At 47.0% G+C, this 16,993-nt stretch overlaps 1 protein-coding gene across 1 annotated transcript in view; it reads left to right on the top strand.

The window, feature by feature from the left end:
- CDH23 (cadherin related 23) overlaps nucleotides 1-16,993 on the top strand; it is a 544,508-nt gene that overhangs the window by 43,571 nt on the left and 483,944 nt on the right. Inside the window, exon 3 of the mRNA XM_034775586.1 lies at nucleotides 12,251-12,322. Coding sequence (XP_034631477.1) covers nucleotides 12,251-12,322 — 72 coding nt within the window. The remainder of the gene's footprint in view (nucleotides 1-12,250; nucleotides 12,323-16,993) is intronic.

The following is a 16,993-nucleotide window of genomic DNA, read 5'->3' as shown; positions in this document are numbered from 1 at the left end:
CCCCCCGGCTCGGCACCGCGCCCTCGGCTCCTGGCCCGGCACCGCGCCCGGCCCGGCACTGCGACCCCGGCTCCTGGCCCGGCCTGGCCCCCGGCACTGCGCGCCCGGCCCGGCACCATGCCCGCGACCCCGGCCCGGCCCCGCACCGCCGACCCCGGCCGAGCCCTCCCTCCCTCCCGATTTTCCCGGACATGCCCGGCTTTTGGGGATTTCCCCCCGGACGGGGATTTTAGCCCCCAAAAGCCGGACATGTCTGGGAAAATCCGGATGTATGGTAACCCTACCGTGTCGGCCCGCTGTGCACCGAAGCCCTGCACAGCGCTTGGCTCCTCCTGGCCAGTGCCCCGCGCCGGAGGGTGTTGGGCTTTCCCAGGGCACTGGCTCAGCCAGAGGCAGTAGGGGAAGGAGGAAGGAACATGCCGGCCAGGCTGTTGGTGAGCAGAGTGCTCGGACCAGGGGCTGGTTCTCCGCTCAGTGCTGGGTGCAGAAGGGATGTGGAGGAGCAGTGGGGCAGGGCGGGGGTGAAGGGGCAAAGCAGGGAGAGGACAGTGAGAGGGGAAGCACATAAAGGGTCGATGGGTGGGCAGCAGAGGTGACACACAACCCGCTGGCGCCTGCCTGCACTCACCAGCCAGTGCAGCTTGCAGCGGGCAGCCGGAAACAGGATGGGGGCAGGGACCTGCTGGCCGAGAGCCAGCACACAGTGGAGGCTGTGCTGATGGACCAGAAGGGGGAGTAGCTGGCCCTGCACGTTGCAGATTTGCCCTGCCACCAGCCTTGCACACTCTCCCACATCGTCGGCCACTGGACCCACTCTCCGCTGGTGAGCAGGGATCTGGCCAGCAGCAGAACCCACCTGTACTGATGGGGGAGGGCAGAGGCGGACAGAAAATGCATGAAAATTTACCTGTTATTAAGAAAAAGTCGGAACACCTGCAGGAGGGCTTTAATATGGGACTGTCCCTTTAAAAATGGGACATCTGGTCACCCTAGTCAGGAGGGAAGGTGAGGGAGTTGATTTCATAGAAGGTTTTCAAATGTGCTTTTTCTCCTATGATGCATGGGACTGTCTGCCATAGCCACTTGCTCTGACTCTGTTTGGGATATAGATCTTGGGGGATGTGCTTTGTTGTAAGATTTAAGGGTAGATTGCTCCATTTTGCAAGGTACAATTCAGGAGGGGACTTGTTGCAGTATCACCCCTTGGACCAGCTATCCTTTCCCTCCTTGCTTCCCTAGCCCTCAGCCATGTTGTGATAATTTGAGAAGCGGGTGTATCTTGATCATTCAGCCCACGGAGTAACCAGCGGATCCCAATTCTTCTGTGAAATTGCTTGCCTTGTCTTGGTATCCAAGAGAGAGAGATGTGGTGTGAAGGGTACATAGATGGGAGACTAGACTCTATATATTAAGCATCCCCCCCCCCCCCCCACACACACACACACCTGCTGTGGCGTTCACAAAAAAATTGTTGTATTCTTGCCCCGCAAAACACACTGGCCATATTCATGCTTCCTTCTCTCACATCCCTGTGCCTTACACCCCCATCAAATGTCTACAGATATGTTGGCCCGTATTTATTTAACAAGGGAAGTGGTTTTTTTTTTTCTTTTTTTTTTCTTTTTTCCCCACCATGGGGTTGGAGGTGGGGGGTGGAGAAAGAGGGCAAAATTCTTCACTGGGAACAAATCTCATTTTCAAGAGTCCTGACAAAATGAGCCATAAAATTACAATATTTCAAAGCGCTCTGTAATTCCAGTGCAGATGGCTCTTCATCATGGAATCTGAAAGCTCAGAAAATCTAAAACTCATTAGATTAAAATAAACCACCTACTGTGAGGAAGAAAAGCTTATTTATCAATATCAATTTACTTCTGATTACCCTGCTCTGCAATTTGTTATTTTCAGGAATTATGACTTGTGTATTGCTCATGCCAATGTAATTTTTTTTAAACTTTAGTTTACTTTTCTGTAAAATGTATTTATTTTAAACACCTAGCTAGAAACTAGTGGTAGATCCCTGAGCAGGAGGAGCTACTAGCAAATTGTGACAAAAAGTGAACCATTTGTGTTGCAAAAGATCTACAAGTTATTGGAGGAAGGGGGGAGGGAAGTGTGTGTGTGTTAGTAAGAACTGGGGCTCTGATGCAGTAGTATAATGGGGTAGGGATTTGACCAGGGAGCTGTGGCAGGCACATAGTAGAGGTGGGAAAAACATTCCGTTCATAGAATTGGCCTTGGTTGGAGCTGGACCCGCATTTATGCAGCATCGGTGGTTTGTACAAACTTTGCACAACTTTCTTGTTAAGTTCGATCCAAATGTGTTTGCAGTCTGTAGATACTAGCAAATGTTTGCAGGCTGAAATTTGCTGGTGCTTTTGGAACACAGCTTGCATTCACAAGGGGGAGGGATAGCTCAGTGGTTTGAGTGTTGGCCTGCTAAACCCAGGGTTGTGAGTTCAATCCTTGGCTACTTAGGGATCTGGGGCAAAATCAGTACCCGATCTTGCTAGTGAAGGCAGGGGGCTGGACTCGATGACCTTTCGGGGTCCCTTCCAGTTCAAGAAGATAGGATATCTCCATATATTATTATTATTAATTAGAGGTCACATGGGGAAACTGGTGTCTTTCAGTAGAACCACTTTGTTCTGTCAAAGCTGACAGGTTCTGTCCCACATGTTCTCACCAGGATTCAACATGAGGTTAATTCAAAGACTAACCATTTTAAAAAACAATTTCCAGCTGGACTTGGTCATGGTTGCATGGCTTTACTATGCACAAATCTCTGAATAGAAATTCATTATGAGGCCATGTCTACACTGCATAACTATGCTGGCATAGGGTATATCTACATTGCAGCGGCTGCAGCAGCAGAGCTATGGAGCCACAGCTGTGTCACTGTAGCATCCTACATCAATGGAAGGGTTCTCTCTGTCAGTGTAGGTAATCCACTTCTCTGAGGCCTGGTAGCTAGGTCGATAGAAGAATTTTTCTGCCAACCTCGGTGCATTTATAGTGGGGGTTAGGTTGACCTAACTAAGTTGTGTACACAGCATGAAATTGTTCACAGCCTTCAGCAATGTAGTGAGGTCACCTAAATTTTAGGTGTAGACTAGGCCTTTGATGCAGCCTGTGCCAACAGAAAGAGGAGTTGTGGCCAGCATAGCTACACCACTTCCCTAGGCAATGTTTAGCTATGCTGACAGAAGCACTCTTCTGTTGGCATAGGAGTGCCTATGCTAGGGTTTTGCTAACATAGCAATTCTGCTGGGCCTGGGTGTCTTTGTGTGCTAGCCAACAAAGCTATGCTGGCATAAGTTTGTAGTGTAGACATGCCCTGAGGTGCCATGGGATCACTTGGGATCCAAATTTAATTCTGTGCCGATTAAGTAGTTAATTGTGGCAGTATCTTAAATAGTTGTCTTAATGCACTTGGTGATTTCCCAGTGATCATCAAAGCTCTGGACAAACATTAACTAAGACAAATGTCCGTAGAATTGCTAGAGGTCAAGGGACATCAAGCACCTCTTTCAGACATAAATGAAGGAAGTTCAGAACTGAAATCTGATTTGAATCCAAACTTCTACCAAATTTGAAGATGTTTAGGTTAATTGTTTTGGCTTAAACCCGTTCTAGAAAAGCTCAATTAGCAAGGCAGATCCAGAGTTGGGGACCAGAGTGAGGGGCTTGTCGTCATGCATACCGAAGATCAGATTTTGGCCCTAAATGTTTAAATATGGGTTAGAATATGTTGAGAAGCCCAATTTAAAGTTGTCTTTTGTCTGTCTGTCTGACCATGAGTCCCATGCTGTGGTTCTGTATGTGGCTATTTAATAACAGGGTTTTACAAAGGAAGTTCTCCTCTCATAGCCTACTGATGTTTCTGTATGTGTGTGGGTGTTTTTTTTAACATCCCTGCTTCATACTATGATTCCATTGTGGCTATTTTGTTGTTGTCATTGCCGATGTGTTTCCCCGTTTAGGGGTCTATCTGTCTACATTTTAAAGACCCTCTTCATGTTGAAATCTCCATGGGTTAGAAAGAAGGATGTGTTTTCCACTTCCTTTGTTCCTGAATAATTGGGAGCAGAAGGAAGAGAGAGAGCCAGGTGTGATGGGGGAAAATCACTGCAATGGTGGCAGTCAGAATGCCACCGCAGAAGAAGCCGCCTTGACAGGTGGATGAATGCCACATGCGCACACACACACACACAGATCCCTATTGGGTTGCCAGTGATCTTTTTTGTCTTGTCTTTTCTAAAGGAAGCAAATACCATTAGTGGGTAGCCTCAGCTGTCGTTTTCCAGCTGCAATTATTCTGTGAATGGGGGGAGAGGGAAAGGGCGTGGGGCGGAGGCTCGTTAATTGCTTGATGTGCGTCTAGAGAGGCAGTTTGGGGAAGGGGGCTGAGAGGGGCTGTGTACTGAGCAGTTCCTCACACAAAAGCTGTTTGGGAGACACTTTTGATTTATACTTTCATTTCTTCTTTATGCTCTTGGAACAGCATGCAGCAAACAGAAAGACTGACACTGTAAATTAAAGACACAAATATTGTGGTGGTGTTCGGGAAAGAGAAGACCAGGTGGGGGAAAGGGAAGAGGCGATTGTAGGTTTGGGATTATAAAAATGCCAGCAGCAGCCCAAATGTTTCTGCCTGGCTGCCAACAGGGCACAGGCAATACAGAAGCTGCTGCTGTTCTGACTAAGGCAATTAAGGGTACTTTGTATGTATAACAACTCCTCTCGCACAGAAGTGTCCCAACAGTGCATTTAAAATAACCAATACAGGTGCACAGCCCTATAAACTGCCACTTCCCAGCCTGATAACAATACACAGAACAGCAAATCCAGACGTGGCGTGAGCGGGTGCATCAAGTCCATAATTCTTCTAGATGAAACGCTGGCAGCTTCTCCACCACTTGTTGCCAATTTCACCTTGATTAATTTACAGTGAGGGCATGGGATGGGGAACTGGAGCACAGGCCTCCTGAGGTGACTGCAACTCAACATAACAAAGTGAAGACTAAGTCCCTTGAAAGAGCATTTTTATCATTGCACTCTCTGCCCCATAACGACAGGCTTCTGAACCAAAGGCAGAGACGACCTATAGTGATTTCTAGGTAGGCACTGAGCCAAGACCATAAACCCAGGGGATGTACCTCTACTAATTTCAGCCCCAATCCTGCAATCTGGCCCATGTGGGCAGAAAGTCAGTGAGGCTCTACACTCTGTGAACGCAGATCTGATTGCAGGCCTGTTATCTAAAGTGCTACCCCCACTTCTAGCTAAGGTAATCCGGATGCTGCATATGTCACAATAAAACACTCACATTTCTCTTTCAGAATATGCAGCACCGAGTCACCACTGTAGACCTAGGAACGACTGAAAGGAAAAAGGCTATGAGTAAGGGGCCAATATTGTCTCACTAAAAGTCTCTGTGGGAGCACAGATGAACACATGTAGTGAAATGGGTGTCACTGGGGAGTGAGTTGTACATCTTCAAAACACACCATAGGTGGATGGTCAAAGCACCATAGGTGGATGGTCAAAGCACCAAAGTCTGAGCAGAAGTTTCAAGTAACATGCTGAGCAGGTGTGTCTGTGTCACCCTCTAGTGGCTGGATTGCTTAGCAGCTTGAGTTTGCTATTGCCCCTAAGCTAATGGAGCTTGTCATTTAACTTAAACAGTAGCGCCCAGGGCTGGCTCCGGGCACCAGCAAAGGAAGCAGGTGCTTGTGGCGGTCAATGGAAAGGGGTGGCATGTCCGGGTCTTCAGTGGCAATTCGGCGTCAGGTCCCTCAGTCCCTCTCGGAGCGAAGGACTTGCCGCCGAAGAATGAAGCAGCACGGCTGAGCTGCTGCCGAACTGCTGCAGATCGGGGCTTTATCTTCTTCTTTTTTTTTTTTTTTTTTTTTTTTTTGGCACTTCATCGCTTGGGGCAGCAAAAAAGCTGGAGCCGGCCCTGGTAGCGCCTCGTGCTTTTAGATCCAGAGGTCCCAGTTTCAGTTCCCTTGGGTGACCCATCCAGAGCCCTTATTAGATTTATATATACAAGAAACTATATTTCTACAGTGAATTGTTTTAGCAAAGAATCTCTTTCAGGGACAAGGAACAATTAAATATTCTCTCCAACGCAGAATTTTAAAGTTCTCCCTTGAAATTCCTAAATCCACAATATCAAAACAAAACCATCTCCAGAAACCAGTGTGGAGAAATGCAATATTAATGAAGACAATCAAAATGGCATTTCAAGCAATTACTTATGTAATGAAAAAGTGACTTGGAATATACAACATTCAGATTATCATTCAATTTAAAAGGGAGGCTGTCAACTGTCTTTATTTCTAAATAATTTGAATGGTTTTTCCACTGCCAGTTGTTTTAGAAACACACTCTGAGAAGCTGGAAAATAACATTTCACCTCTCTGGCTTGTGGTGGCCGCAGTTCAAAACCACAAACACAGTTTCCTCCTCTTGCGAGTCTCATGCAGCAGACGGCAGCAGGATGGGATGTTTTGTTGACATCTCCATTTGGGCCGCAGCAGCATCCTCTCTGGTGCCAGCAAAACGTGCGCCGCTCTGGAATTAGGGTTTCTTGACTGCGTGCTGGAAAGGGACACTCATACTTTGGTTATGATGTGTCACACCACAATGGCAATGCTTTAAAGGGGACCTGCAATGGAAGAAAATGGGTTTGTGGCTTTTTGGATTTTCCTCAGCCCGGTAATATACAGCCTGGTAGGTTGTGGGGGGAGGGAGGGAGTAGAAGGCACTAAGAGGGGGCTTGTGACAGAGTGCAGGGCAATAGCAGCTGAGCCAGCACTCTGGTCACTGCAGCTCTAATTAATTACTGTAGAGCAGACAGGGCCGGCTCCAGGGTTTTGGCCGCCCCAAGCAGCCAAAACAAAACAAAACAAAAAGCCGCGATCGCGATCTGCGGTGGCAATTCGGCGGGAGGTCCTTCACTCCCAGGCAGAGTGAGGGACCGTCCACCGAATACCTGGACGTGCCGCCCCTCTCCGGAGCGGCCGCCCCAAGCACCTGCTTGAGAAGCTGGTGCCTGGAGCCGGCCCTGAGAGCAGATCTCACTTAAGAAGAGCTGTACCTAACTGATGGGTGAGGAGAACTAAGTGGCTAATTAAGCCATCAGGCAGATGGTACAAAAGGCACAGGAAGGAAGTGGAATGGGAAGAAGCAGATTGCTTCCCCCTGCTTGTCTCAGGAGCTGAGGGCTCCCAGGGGCTGTAGGTGTAAAGCTCTATAGTCAGGGCCGACTCCAGGCACCAGCCGACCAAGCCCATGCTTGGGGCGGCACCTGGAGGGGGGCAGTGCTCTGGCCGGCCGGGGAGAGCAGGGCTGCGGCCGGGCTCGCCGCCCTCCCCCAGGCGCTCCAGCCGGCTGGGGAGAGCAGGGCTGCGGCCGGCCAGGGAGACCAGGGCCGCGGTGGGCTCGCCGCCCCTTCTCCCCTCCTCCCCCCCCCCCCGGCGCTCCGGCCAGCGAGAGCTGGGCCGCGGCCGGGCTCGCCGCCCTCCCCGGCCGCGCTCCCCGCCGGGGGGGCCGGGGGCAGTGGGAGGCTTTTTTGCCTAGGACTCTGTCTATAGTGTACCAGGGTTATGGGAATCCACACGGTAAACAAACTGCATGGGGTGTTTACCAGCAAAAAGGTCTCTTAGCTGTGTGTGTGAACTTGAGCAGAGGCAGAAGTGAGCAGGACCTGCCACACAGCTTAAGACTGGTGTGTGTGAGGTGGTTTGTTGTAGGTCTTGTCTAGCCTGTTTTTCCTGGTTGACTCCATGGGGACTGAACTGGTAAGAAATACCCTGTAAGTAAAACCTGATGAATTGAGAGAAGGAATTTGTTTATATTTGAACATTTCAGACTTTTGTTAATATCTATGACTGAAACATTTGGGAAAAATACTAGCTTATTTAAGATTCAACATTCCTGCTCTTTCAGTTAAAGGCTGAGAACTCTCAATTCACATCTGAGACCTCCACCGAGGTTCATGATTTCCAAAGGTTACATTTTAGAAAATAAAAAAGGCAGAATTGATCCCAGTTTTTTCCAGAAGTGTTGCTGCCTATAGAATATCCGTGAGTGCTCTAGTTTTATGAATCAGATAATGGTGTATCCATCACTTCCCTTGGAGGGGAGCTATTCCACACATTTGTCTGATAGGGAGCACTTCCATTTCTAATTGTGATGAGGGGGCCTCACAAGTTTTGGCTTTTCAGATTAGCGTGGATCCTTTAGCAAACTAACTGGACCCTTTTAGTTCTGTTCTGGTGGGCTGGAAATCTCCAAATAATTGCCTCCTAATGGTTTCTCAGCTTCCAGTCCCAGCTGGACAGGTGAATGAAAAATGGGAAAATCAATCAATCAATAAAAGCTTACATACCTTTCCATTTTTAAATTCATGTTGGTGCCCAAATCTTCCTTACTCTTGCTCAGTTTCATTGTGTTATTTCTATGTTCTATTCTTTGGTCTATGTTGTGATGTTCCTTTAGAGAAGGAGAAGGGAGGATGCTCTTTGGCTAAGGGTGTGTGAATATTAGCCTGGAAACTTTCATCACAGATGAGGAAGATGAGTATAAAGGTTGCTCAACAATCGAGAGAGAGCCCCTAGTATGTTCATAACTCTGGTTGGTTACAATCTGGGTTGAAGGTGCTGACAGTGGAGCTGTTCCTGGCTGATCTTTAGCAGGACCACAACAGAAGTCCCTCTTATTGCATTGTGATCACTCTCTGCCCTCCCCCCCCCCCCTCCCCCAGTGCAAGCTACTAGCTGAGTTAGAAGCCTTGCTGGATTCCACGTGAGTTCACCTCCTCCTTGGTCACAGCAGTAGGTTTGAAAAAGCAGCAATACTGAGGGAAAGGATTTGGGTGTACAGGATTAGTGAGAGTGGGGGAATTTGCACCTTGCATGGCTTTTAGGAATGGAAGAGCAAGGGAATGCATGATGAGAAGAGGAAGTTCTTTGTCCTGTGATGGGCTAAATATATGGGTAATAGCAGTGGAAGTTGCTCAGTGGGTTTGATCCTGCAAGACGCTGAGCACTTTGGTGGCAATTGAGAAAGGAGCACATAAGCACATGCCTCACTTCCCAGGGGCTGCTCATGTGCATAAAAGTTAAGCGTGTGCTTAAGTGAGTTATTGTACCACGCAGGATTGACTTCAATGTCTTGTTGTGTAGGACATTTTCCCAGAATTCAAGTGGGACAGAGACTTTCAGGGCCCTCACAGCTTGAGGCACAAATTATCTCAATTTTGGCAAGATGGTGACACCTCCCCTCCCCCCCCATTCCCTCCAGCAAGTAACTTGATGATGATAATATAGATTCATTTGCACATACACTGAACTGTCCTCATGAGGTGAGGTGACGCAAACCAAATGCGAATATGCAGTTTGGAGCGAGGGGGGAGAGAGAGAGAGCCTCTATATGATAAGAGGTGCCATCTTACTGATAACTCATTAAAGCAAGGTCCTGTCTGCCTGTTTGTGGTGGTTGCAGTCCAAGTGGGAGTTCCCCATATCAAAGCACTTCATCCAGGATCCACTGCTTTATTAATCTACCCCTTGAGTACAACTGGTGTTACATGAAATGAAGTTTAGCACATTTTAGTCGCTATATACATGCTTTTATGTCAAGCTTCAATTATTGGACCATATCCTCCGTTAGCATAAGCCAGTGTAGCTCTGTTGAAGACTGTGGGAATGCTGATTTACATCAGCTGAGGATCTTGGCCTTAATTTTACAGCATCCACCAATGTGGTCAGTGGGTACAGATAGATCAGTCAGACATGGGGCCTATCCCCAGCCACTTAGTCTAAGGCCCCCAGCCCCTCAAAGGAGATTCCTTACCCATGCTGAATCAGTGGGACTCCATGGCGGCTTGAGTCTGCCTGATCAAATTGTTTGCAGGATGTAAGATACTAGACAAGACGCAACAAGAGAATATAACAAAAGAAGGAGTGGTAACGTGGGATGGAGATGAAAATGGTTACAAATAAGAATACTTGATTGTTACATATACATTTTGTTTTTTTTCTGTTTAAATGTATATACATACACACACACACTCTCTCTGTGAGTGCATAATACCTGCATAGTGTATACTTGTTTCCAGGACAGTATATATTTTACTATCAATCATATAATTTGATTTTATTTTTCTCATTTTAAAATACAAATGTTCTGTGGTTTGGAGGTTTTTGAGTCCCCCCCCCACCCCCCGTCTCTTTTATTTAATCATCTGAAAACAATGTAAGCATCTGACCATTCTAACCATTTCTGTTTGCATTTTTAATTCTGTGGTTTCATTGTAAGAAGCCATGTGCTCTGTTAATACTAGCCTGGGAAATTCTAGAAGCTAAGTGGGGTGCTAGAGTGCTTATTTGCATGCTAATGTATTCAATGTTCTTCCAGCTCATAACTATTTCACAGCAGTGCTGGTGTTTGAGAGCTTTGGATGTGCTCATGTGTTCTCTGCTATTTTCTACATTGTACTTCTAAATTCCTAGTGAATTTTTAGTGATTCCAGTCCTGGTCTCCCACACAGTTCTGCCAGTACAACTTGATAACTCACTGCTATACCAGTACTGGGCTCCCATACCACACTGCAACGCAACTTTAATTCTGACCTCCAGCGTTTCACTGCTATCCCTATCCTCTCCTTCCCAACAACGTGTCCTGTGCATCTCAGCCCAGACATGCAGCCCCCATGCTGCGCCAGTCTGGAGAGCTGTCTGCTGAGTAGACACTGCTGATCATGCTGAACTGTGTAATGATTCTTATGATGTGAGCAAACATCCACTGGAGACTAAGAATAAAACATTGCTCTCATTTTGATTTGTGACATGAGCAGTCATTTGACACTGTTTTCCAGCTACAATGGGACAAATTAATCCCTGGTGTAACTTCATTGACTTCATAGAATTAAATCAGGGATGACTCTGATCCAATAATTTTAACCCTTCGATTTCCCACACCTGGTTTGCACGTTGGTGTGCGAGGTGGAGGAGGAATGAGGTCTGCCATAGAACACAGTTATATGGCATACAGTCATAAAGCTACTACCTCTAATACTTCTAGACATACCCTGATTGGATCAAGACAGTTAAGAGTAGTAAAGTATTTTGTCCTAATGCTATTCAGATGCAGATTGTCAACTGAAAGGAGGAATTTGGAAAGCATTGGCTTGTCAATCACAGTGGAATTCTGTAAAGAATGCAGGGTTTGGACTACTAGGAGCAAAAAGGCGGTAATCACTCTCTTTGGCTATAGCTAGCCTGTCCCTGGAATACGGGGTTTTGTTGGGGTCACCTCAGTAAACACTAGGCAGATTCCAATAACTATTATGAAATAACTAATGAAGCAAAGTTAAAAGAGCTAAATACAATTTGGGAGACTGAAGGGAGACACGATGACTGTATGTGAAGAATTTAAAACCAAAGAGGGAGAGGAGTGGTTTAGAATAATCCAAAAGGCTATAAATAGGAGTAATGAAATTAAAAATGAGCAAACGAAAATTGTCTGGGCATCAAGAAAGATTGTCCTAACAGTGAGATCTCCAATTGTAGAGGGGAAAAATCTCCCAAAGGAAACGGCAAAAGTCCCATCTCTTGGGACATGTACAGTTGCTTTTAATGCAATATTAAACTGTAAGGTCCAATCCTGTATAGCCAGAGTTATGGACAAGATAATCAGATGTAGGTCTCTTGTATCTCTAATTTCCATGAAGCTGTGTAATTTAGCATTATGGACTTGATCAGTACTTACTGTGGCTTATAGATATCTCTGTTCACCATCATCTGAATGCCCACCAAGAGGCACCCTTCTGCTTCCTGTGCCCAAACAACGTATCACCACGCACTGCCAGCTTTAACCAGTTCTTGGGTGAGGTTGGTCATGACTGCGGGATGGGCAGCAGTAACTGTCAGATGGTATTTTTCATGGACTGACTGTATTTCTCTGTCTCCCCATACTTGTTGCGTGGGGTGAAGGCTGAGGCTTTCAGGGATTACCCATCTCCTAATAGAATGACCCTGGTTTATCTCCTTCAGTCAATACATTTTGGACTTGCTGCCTGGGTGCGTCATAATTGTTTGCAATGTCATTGCTGTAACCCAAGTTGGGAAGGGATTTTGCCCCCCACCTTAGCTGCACAAGTGTGCTTTGGGGGAAAGATGTCATCCACAAAATTGACTAGACTTGAAATATTTAATTTGTCTCTTCTCTTCTTTGTCAGGAACCATGAAGTGTCACTTTGCTGCCAGCAACTTTCTGCTCTCCCTCTTGATCTTGGAGCTAGTCTGTTTGGGTAAGTAAAGTTTCTCTCTGTTCAGTTATCCTTTCCTTTTCCCTGACCCATCTTTCTATTTCAAGCTTTTTAAGTGCTACCACAAAGCTTAACAGTTGCATGTCTGGGGGTTTATCTCTGAGGGCACAAAGGCTTCATCTTTCTACTGAGTATGTGATCTCTCTAGCCAGCTACACTGTGATTGAACCTACTGTTAGATAGATGCCTTTAAGAAAAGTCACAGAAGAAATCAGCCACCACTCCAGAAAATGGGGGCTGGGCAGTACATAGATGCTAAGCGCTGTGGGGCAGGGACTGTCTTATATGTTTATATGCATAGTATGATGGGGTCCGGCTCTGTGATTGGGGTCCCTAGGCACTACCACAAGAAAATAATTATTATATTGGGGGAGATCAGTTCTGACTGAGTCTGTCAGTTGTTGATAGTTGATGCTTATCTGCCAACAGGGTTTGCTGTCACAGTAGTCCTAAAAGAGAATCAGGACCTGCAGTTTTATGTCAGTTTCACACTGTGATCTGTTAGATTGAGAGAGGGAAATATGTTCCCTTATGAAAATAAGACCTACTTAGAAACTACATGCAGTGTGTACCTTGTTTGTTGCATATTGGTCCGCTGGAAGGTATTGAATGAGGCGTCAAAATCCTTGCAGACTTTCTCACATTACAGATGCATAGAGCCCTGAGCAGATACAAAATTTGTATCCGCATCTGATCCGCAAAAACAGTCCGTGGCTATAAAGTGGACACCCGCGGATTTGCAGGGCTCTGCAGATACATGCCAAACCAGCTGGCAGCTCCTGCCGGCAGTTTTTGTACCAATGTTGGTAATGGGTGTTTACTCTCGTTTATGCACTGTGGACCAACTACATCCCAAATACGGTATGGCATGCTATTCTGTCACAGCCTCCCACTGACCAGTTTTCAGATTTAGAGGGCAGCACTGGGCCATTAAGGATATGTCAACACAGGGATAAAAAAACCTGTGGCTGGCCTGTCAGTTGACGCTGGCTCGTGGGGCTCGGGCTCCAGGCTGGAGTCTGGGCTCAGAGATCCTGCCAGGGTAGAGGGGCCCAGAGCTCAGGCTCCAGCAATTTTTAGGCCCTGTGAGCCCGAGTCAGCTGGCCCGGGCCAACCACGGCCATGCTGTGGGGCTTTAATCCCTAAATGGCACTAGAAAGAACTGTAGGCTAAATCCTTCGTCATCTGGCATTTGGGAGGGTGTTAAGTGTATTACACCCATTGTCTTGCATCATGCCTCTTGCTGGCAGGCAATCAGCTGAGCTGTTGAACGTGGCCATTCGCGCTTAAGGAGGGAACTTTGGCTAGGTTGGTGAGAGCTCCCCCATAGGTTTCAGTCTGTTTTACCCAGGGGCTGTCGTGCTTCAGCAGGCTCACCCTTACTCCGGAGTGGTTCTCCTTGGACACGGCACACACTGGCAGCAGAACTCAGGCTGGATGCAGAGCACATGAGGATCTGGCCCACTGACTTCATCTTTTGTGAAACAAACTTGCAAGCGGTTTTACGTTGCTAACATTCAACAAACCAAAGTACCGAGACAAATAAGCAAGGTAACACCCTGCCACAGGGTGATCGGCCCTTTTAAGAGGGAGCAGGGTCTACTGCCCTTGTGATTCATCCTGACTGTACCCCAGATAGGCTGAAGGGAGTGCACCTAGGTTCTGATGGAGGAGACCAGGCGAGTCAGAGTCCGAGGTAGGAAAGAACTGTCTGAATGCAGACCTAGAGAATCAGGAAGAGGTAGGTGAGAGCTGAGAGAGCTGCTGGAGCAGGGAAGGAGTGACAGAAGAGCAGCAGAGAGCTGTCGAGAGGTGCTTGGGAGAAAGCTCCAACAGACCTAAGAGAGAGGATTTCTGATGAGACCTGGAAAAGAGCTGCTCTTTGGAACTGACCAAAGCTGGAACCTGACAAGCAGCAGGCTTGGGCAGTGGCCCCCTGGGAAAAAGGAAGATCCAGCTTGGCCAGGGGAAGCCGAGCCCAGAAGCAAGAGGGTTGCTGCTGGAGGGTGGATCCCCAGTGCAGGCACAGAAGCAACAGGCAGGGAGGCCAGGGTAATGCAACACTGCAGAAGGGGGAGTCCTGTGGATGAAGACCTGAGTGGGGAGCTGCAGGAGGAGCCTGGGAGCAAGAGCTTGGTCCCCTAGGGATGTTCCCTGAGCAGGGGTTGGAGACTCAGGCAGGGAGGCCTGGGGAGTGGAGCATTAGGGGGAGCTCATTGCAGGGAGGCAGTGGTAGAAAAGTCATGAGATTGGTCGCTCTCCGAGGGAGGCCTGGAGCATGGGGCCCAGGAAGAAAGTACTGCTATTGACTCTTGGCTGGGTGATTTGGAGGCCATGTGACTGGAGCGAGGAATGAAAAACCTGCCATGTTTGTATCTGCTTACTGTGGGAGTTGGAGAGTGGGTTTACCGTAAGGGAATTACTGCACTTGTGTATATTAATAAATTATGCCCAGAAGCAGGCTTTGTGTCAAACACAGAGAGACTATGTTCTTTCTGTGGACAGATAAAAAGGGAAACTGAGGCTGGGTACACCTGTCATCCTGCAGCCTGCCTCTATAGGGCTGCCCTCCTTAAGTACCCAGACTATAAGATCATGTCCCTCTGACTGTTGTCTTGTTTTTCTCCTGCACTTCAACTCCAACATGATTTTAGTAGCTCCTCTCCTCACGATTTCCTAGAGTTAGGATTAAAGGCATTAGAAACTTTCAGATGCTACACAGCATGAGTTCTAGCTCTTCATTCTCAAAAGAGTGCCCACTAAAAGCTGCTGAGAGCTGAAGGAGCCGTGAGACAAGGAATGTGGAGGAGAAGACTCAGGAAATACAGGAGCTGGTCCCCTACCTCAACCAATTTGAGGAATCTGGAGGTACACCTCTGGAAGCCTCTCACTCTGTCCAGTAGAGGGCAGTGGTACACACACCTAGACCTAGAAGGACTGGTCTTTCTCTGTATTGGGATTAAAGAAATGACCAGCCAATTATGCTAGAACTGTTATCAGTATAATAGGTTTCCCTTTAGCCTTGTGTTTCTCAAAAATTAATATCACTGAATGTGTATCTAATACTAAAGCAATATTGCTAGGGTGGAGGGGCGGCAATACCATTGGCACTGATAACTGAATTGTCTTTCATTTCAGTGTATAGTCTCTGAATATCACATCTTCTACCCTCCTCAACAGCCACATGATCTACCTCTATGCTTCTGCACCGCAGGGTTTGTTAACAATACTGTAAGAAACATGTCTCAAAAGGGAGCGAGCACAATATGGGAGATTCCCCCATTACCTCTCCCTGACAAATTAAATTCAAGACCATTAATGTTCCCCCACTCTGCCTTTTTGGAAGGGGGTTGGTGGGAGTGGAGGATGATTTAAGTGAGGGGAGAGACTTCTAGCTGAAGCCGGCAGTGGTGGAAATCTCTAACATGCTCAAGTTGGAAGGTTAGCTCAAAATTTTCAAATGTGGTACCTAAACTCAGGCACTTACACCTACATGTAGAGATTTAAATATGTGGCATGATTACCAGAGGTGCCCAGCCCCCACAAATTGTCCTAGCAGACAAGTGTTCACATCACAAAAAGACACTCCTAAAAGGACCAATAAACAGGTTTTCGCCCAGCAAAATTCTCAGCCCCCTTTCCCAGTTTCCTTCTGTGACCACCATCATCTTAATCATAACTGGGAACCTCCAGAGAAACAAGCAGAAGCCTCTTGAGCCTGAAGTAAAGCACTAAGCCCCAGAGCTAGGACTCTAACAGACTCTTGTCTTCTGTGGATCAGGCCCAGAGGGGAATGTGTGACACCCAGTGAACATTAGCATGCCTGCTAACTTCTAGAAATGCCAAACTCCCTTAGTAGGGCAGGAAAGGGAGAGGTTGAGGGGTGGCATTGGCTTTCTCACTTCTGGTCCAGACTGAGACCTTCTAGCCAGGAAGCCTTTCTTTAATGATGTTATAAATGGTGGTGTCCTGTATAAACTAGGAAATCATCTTCAACCCCAATGGAGAAGGGACTGGGGGAAATCACTCTCCAGTAACACTTATTAGCAACAGATGATCATTTTCCTTGGGTACATAGAGTCAAAAGCCTTTTCCAGTAAGAGGGTAGGGCACAGGGCCTCTCAGTTAGCCACTAGTTCTCAGCTATCCCTGATGATCTTGCGGTAGGTAAGCACTGTGCTGAGGGAGTGTGGGTGGAAGGGAAAATACTGTTTCTTCCTTTATGATGATTGTTTGTCTGTACAGCAGGATTAAAGGGTGAGTAAATAAAACTTAAAGGAAATTAAAACAAGGAGACAAAAGGCTAATATGTAAAGTGGAAGCCAACAGTAGCTACATAAGAGTGGGACCATTACCACAGCATGTGGCAGCACTTTCTCCTCACTGTTTAAGCAGACTTCAGCAAGAAGATTATTAAACTAATTGTTTAATATATTCCATGCAATAACACCCATTCCTTAACTGTGAAATAGCTTTATAATCCCAATGGGATATTTACAGGTTCATGTAAACCTCACAGCAAGAAAAGGAGACTGCTCTGCTGTGGGCCCCCTGAAATCCTTCTCTTTCCTGCTAAGCTAATGATGTTAGCAGCAGTTTGGCTCATTTCTCACATGCACAAAAATGGTTAGTGACAAAGTGTGGACAAGATCA

This window comes from Trachemys scripta, chromosome 7 (assembly GCF_013100865.1).
Source record: "Trachemys scripta elegans isolate TJP31775 chromosome 7, CAS_Tse_1.0, whole genome shotgun sequence".
Taxonomy (NCBI): Eukaryota; Metazoa; Chordata; order Testudines; family Emydidae; genus Trachemys; species Trachemys scripta.
The sequence above is the reverse complement of the archived record's forward strand: the minus strand, read 5'-3'. Positions and strand labels throughout refer to the sequence as shown.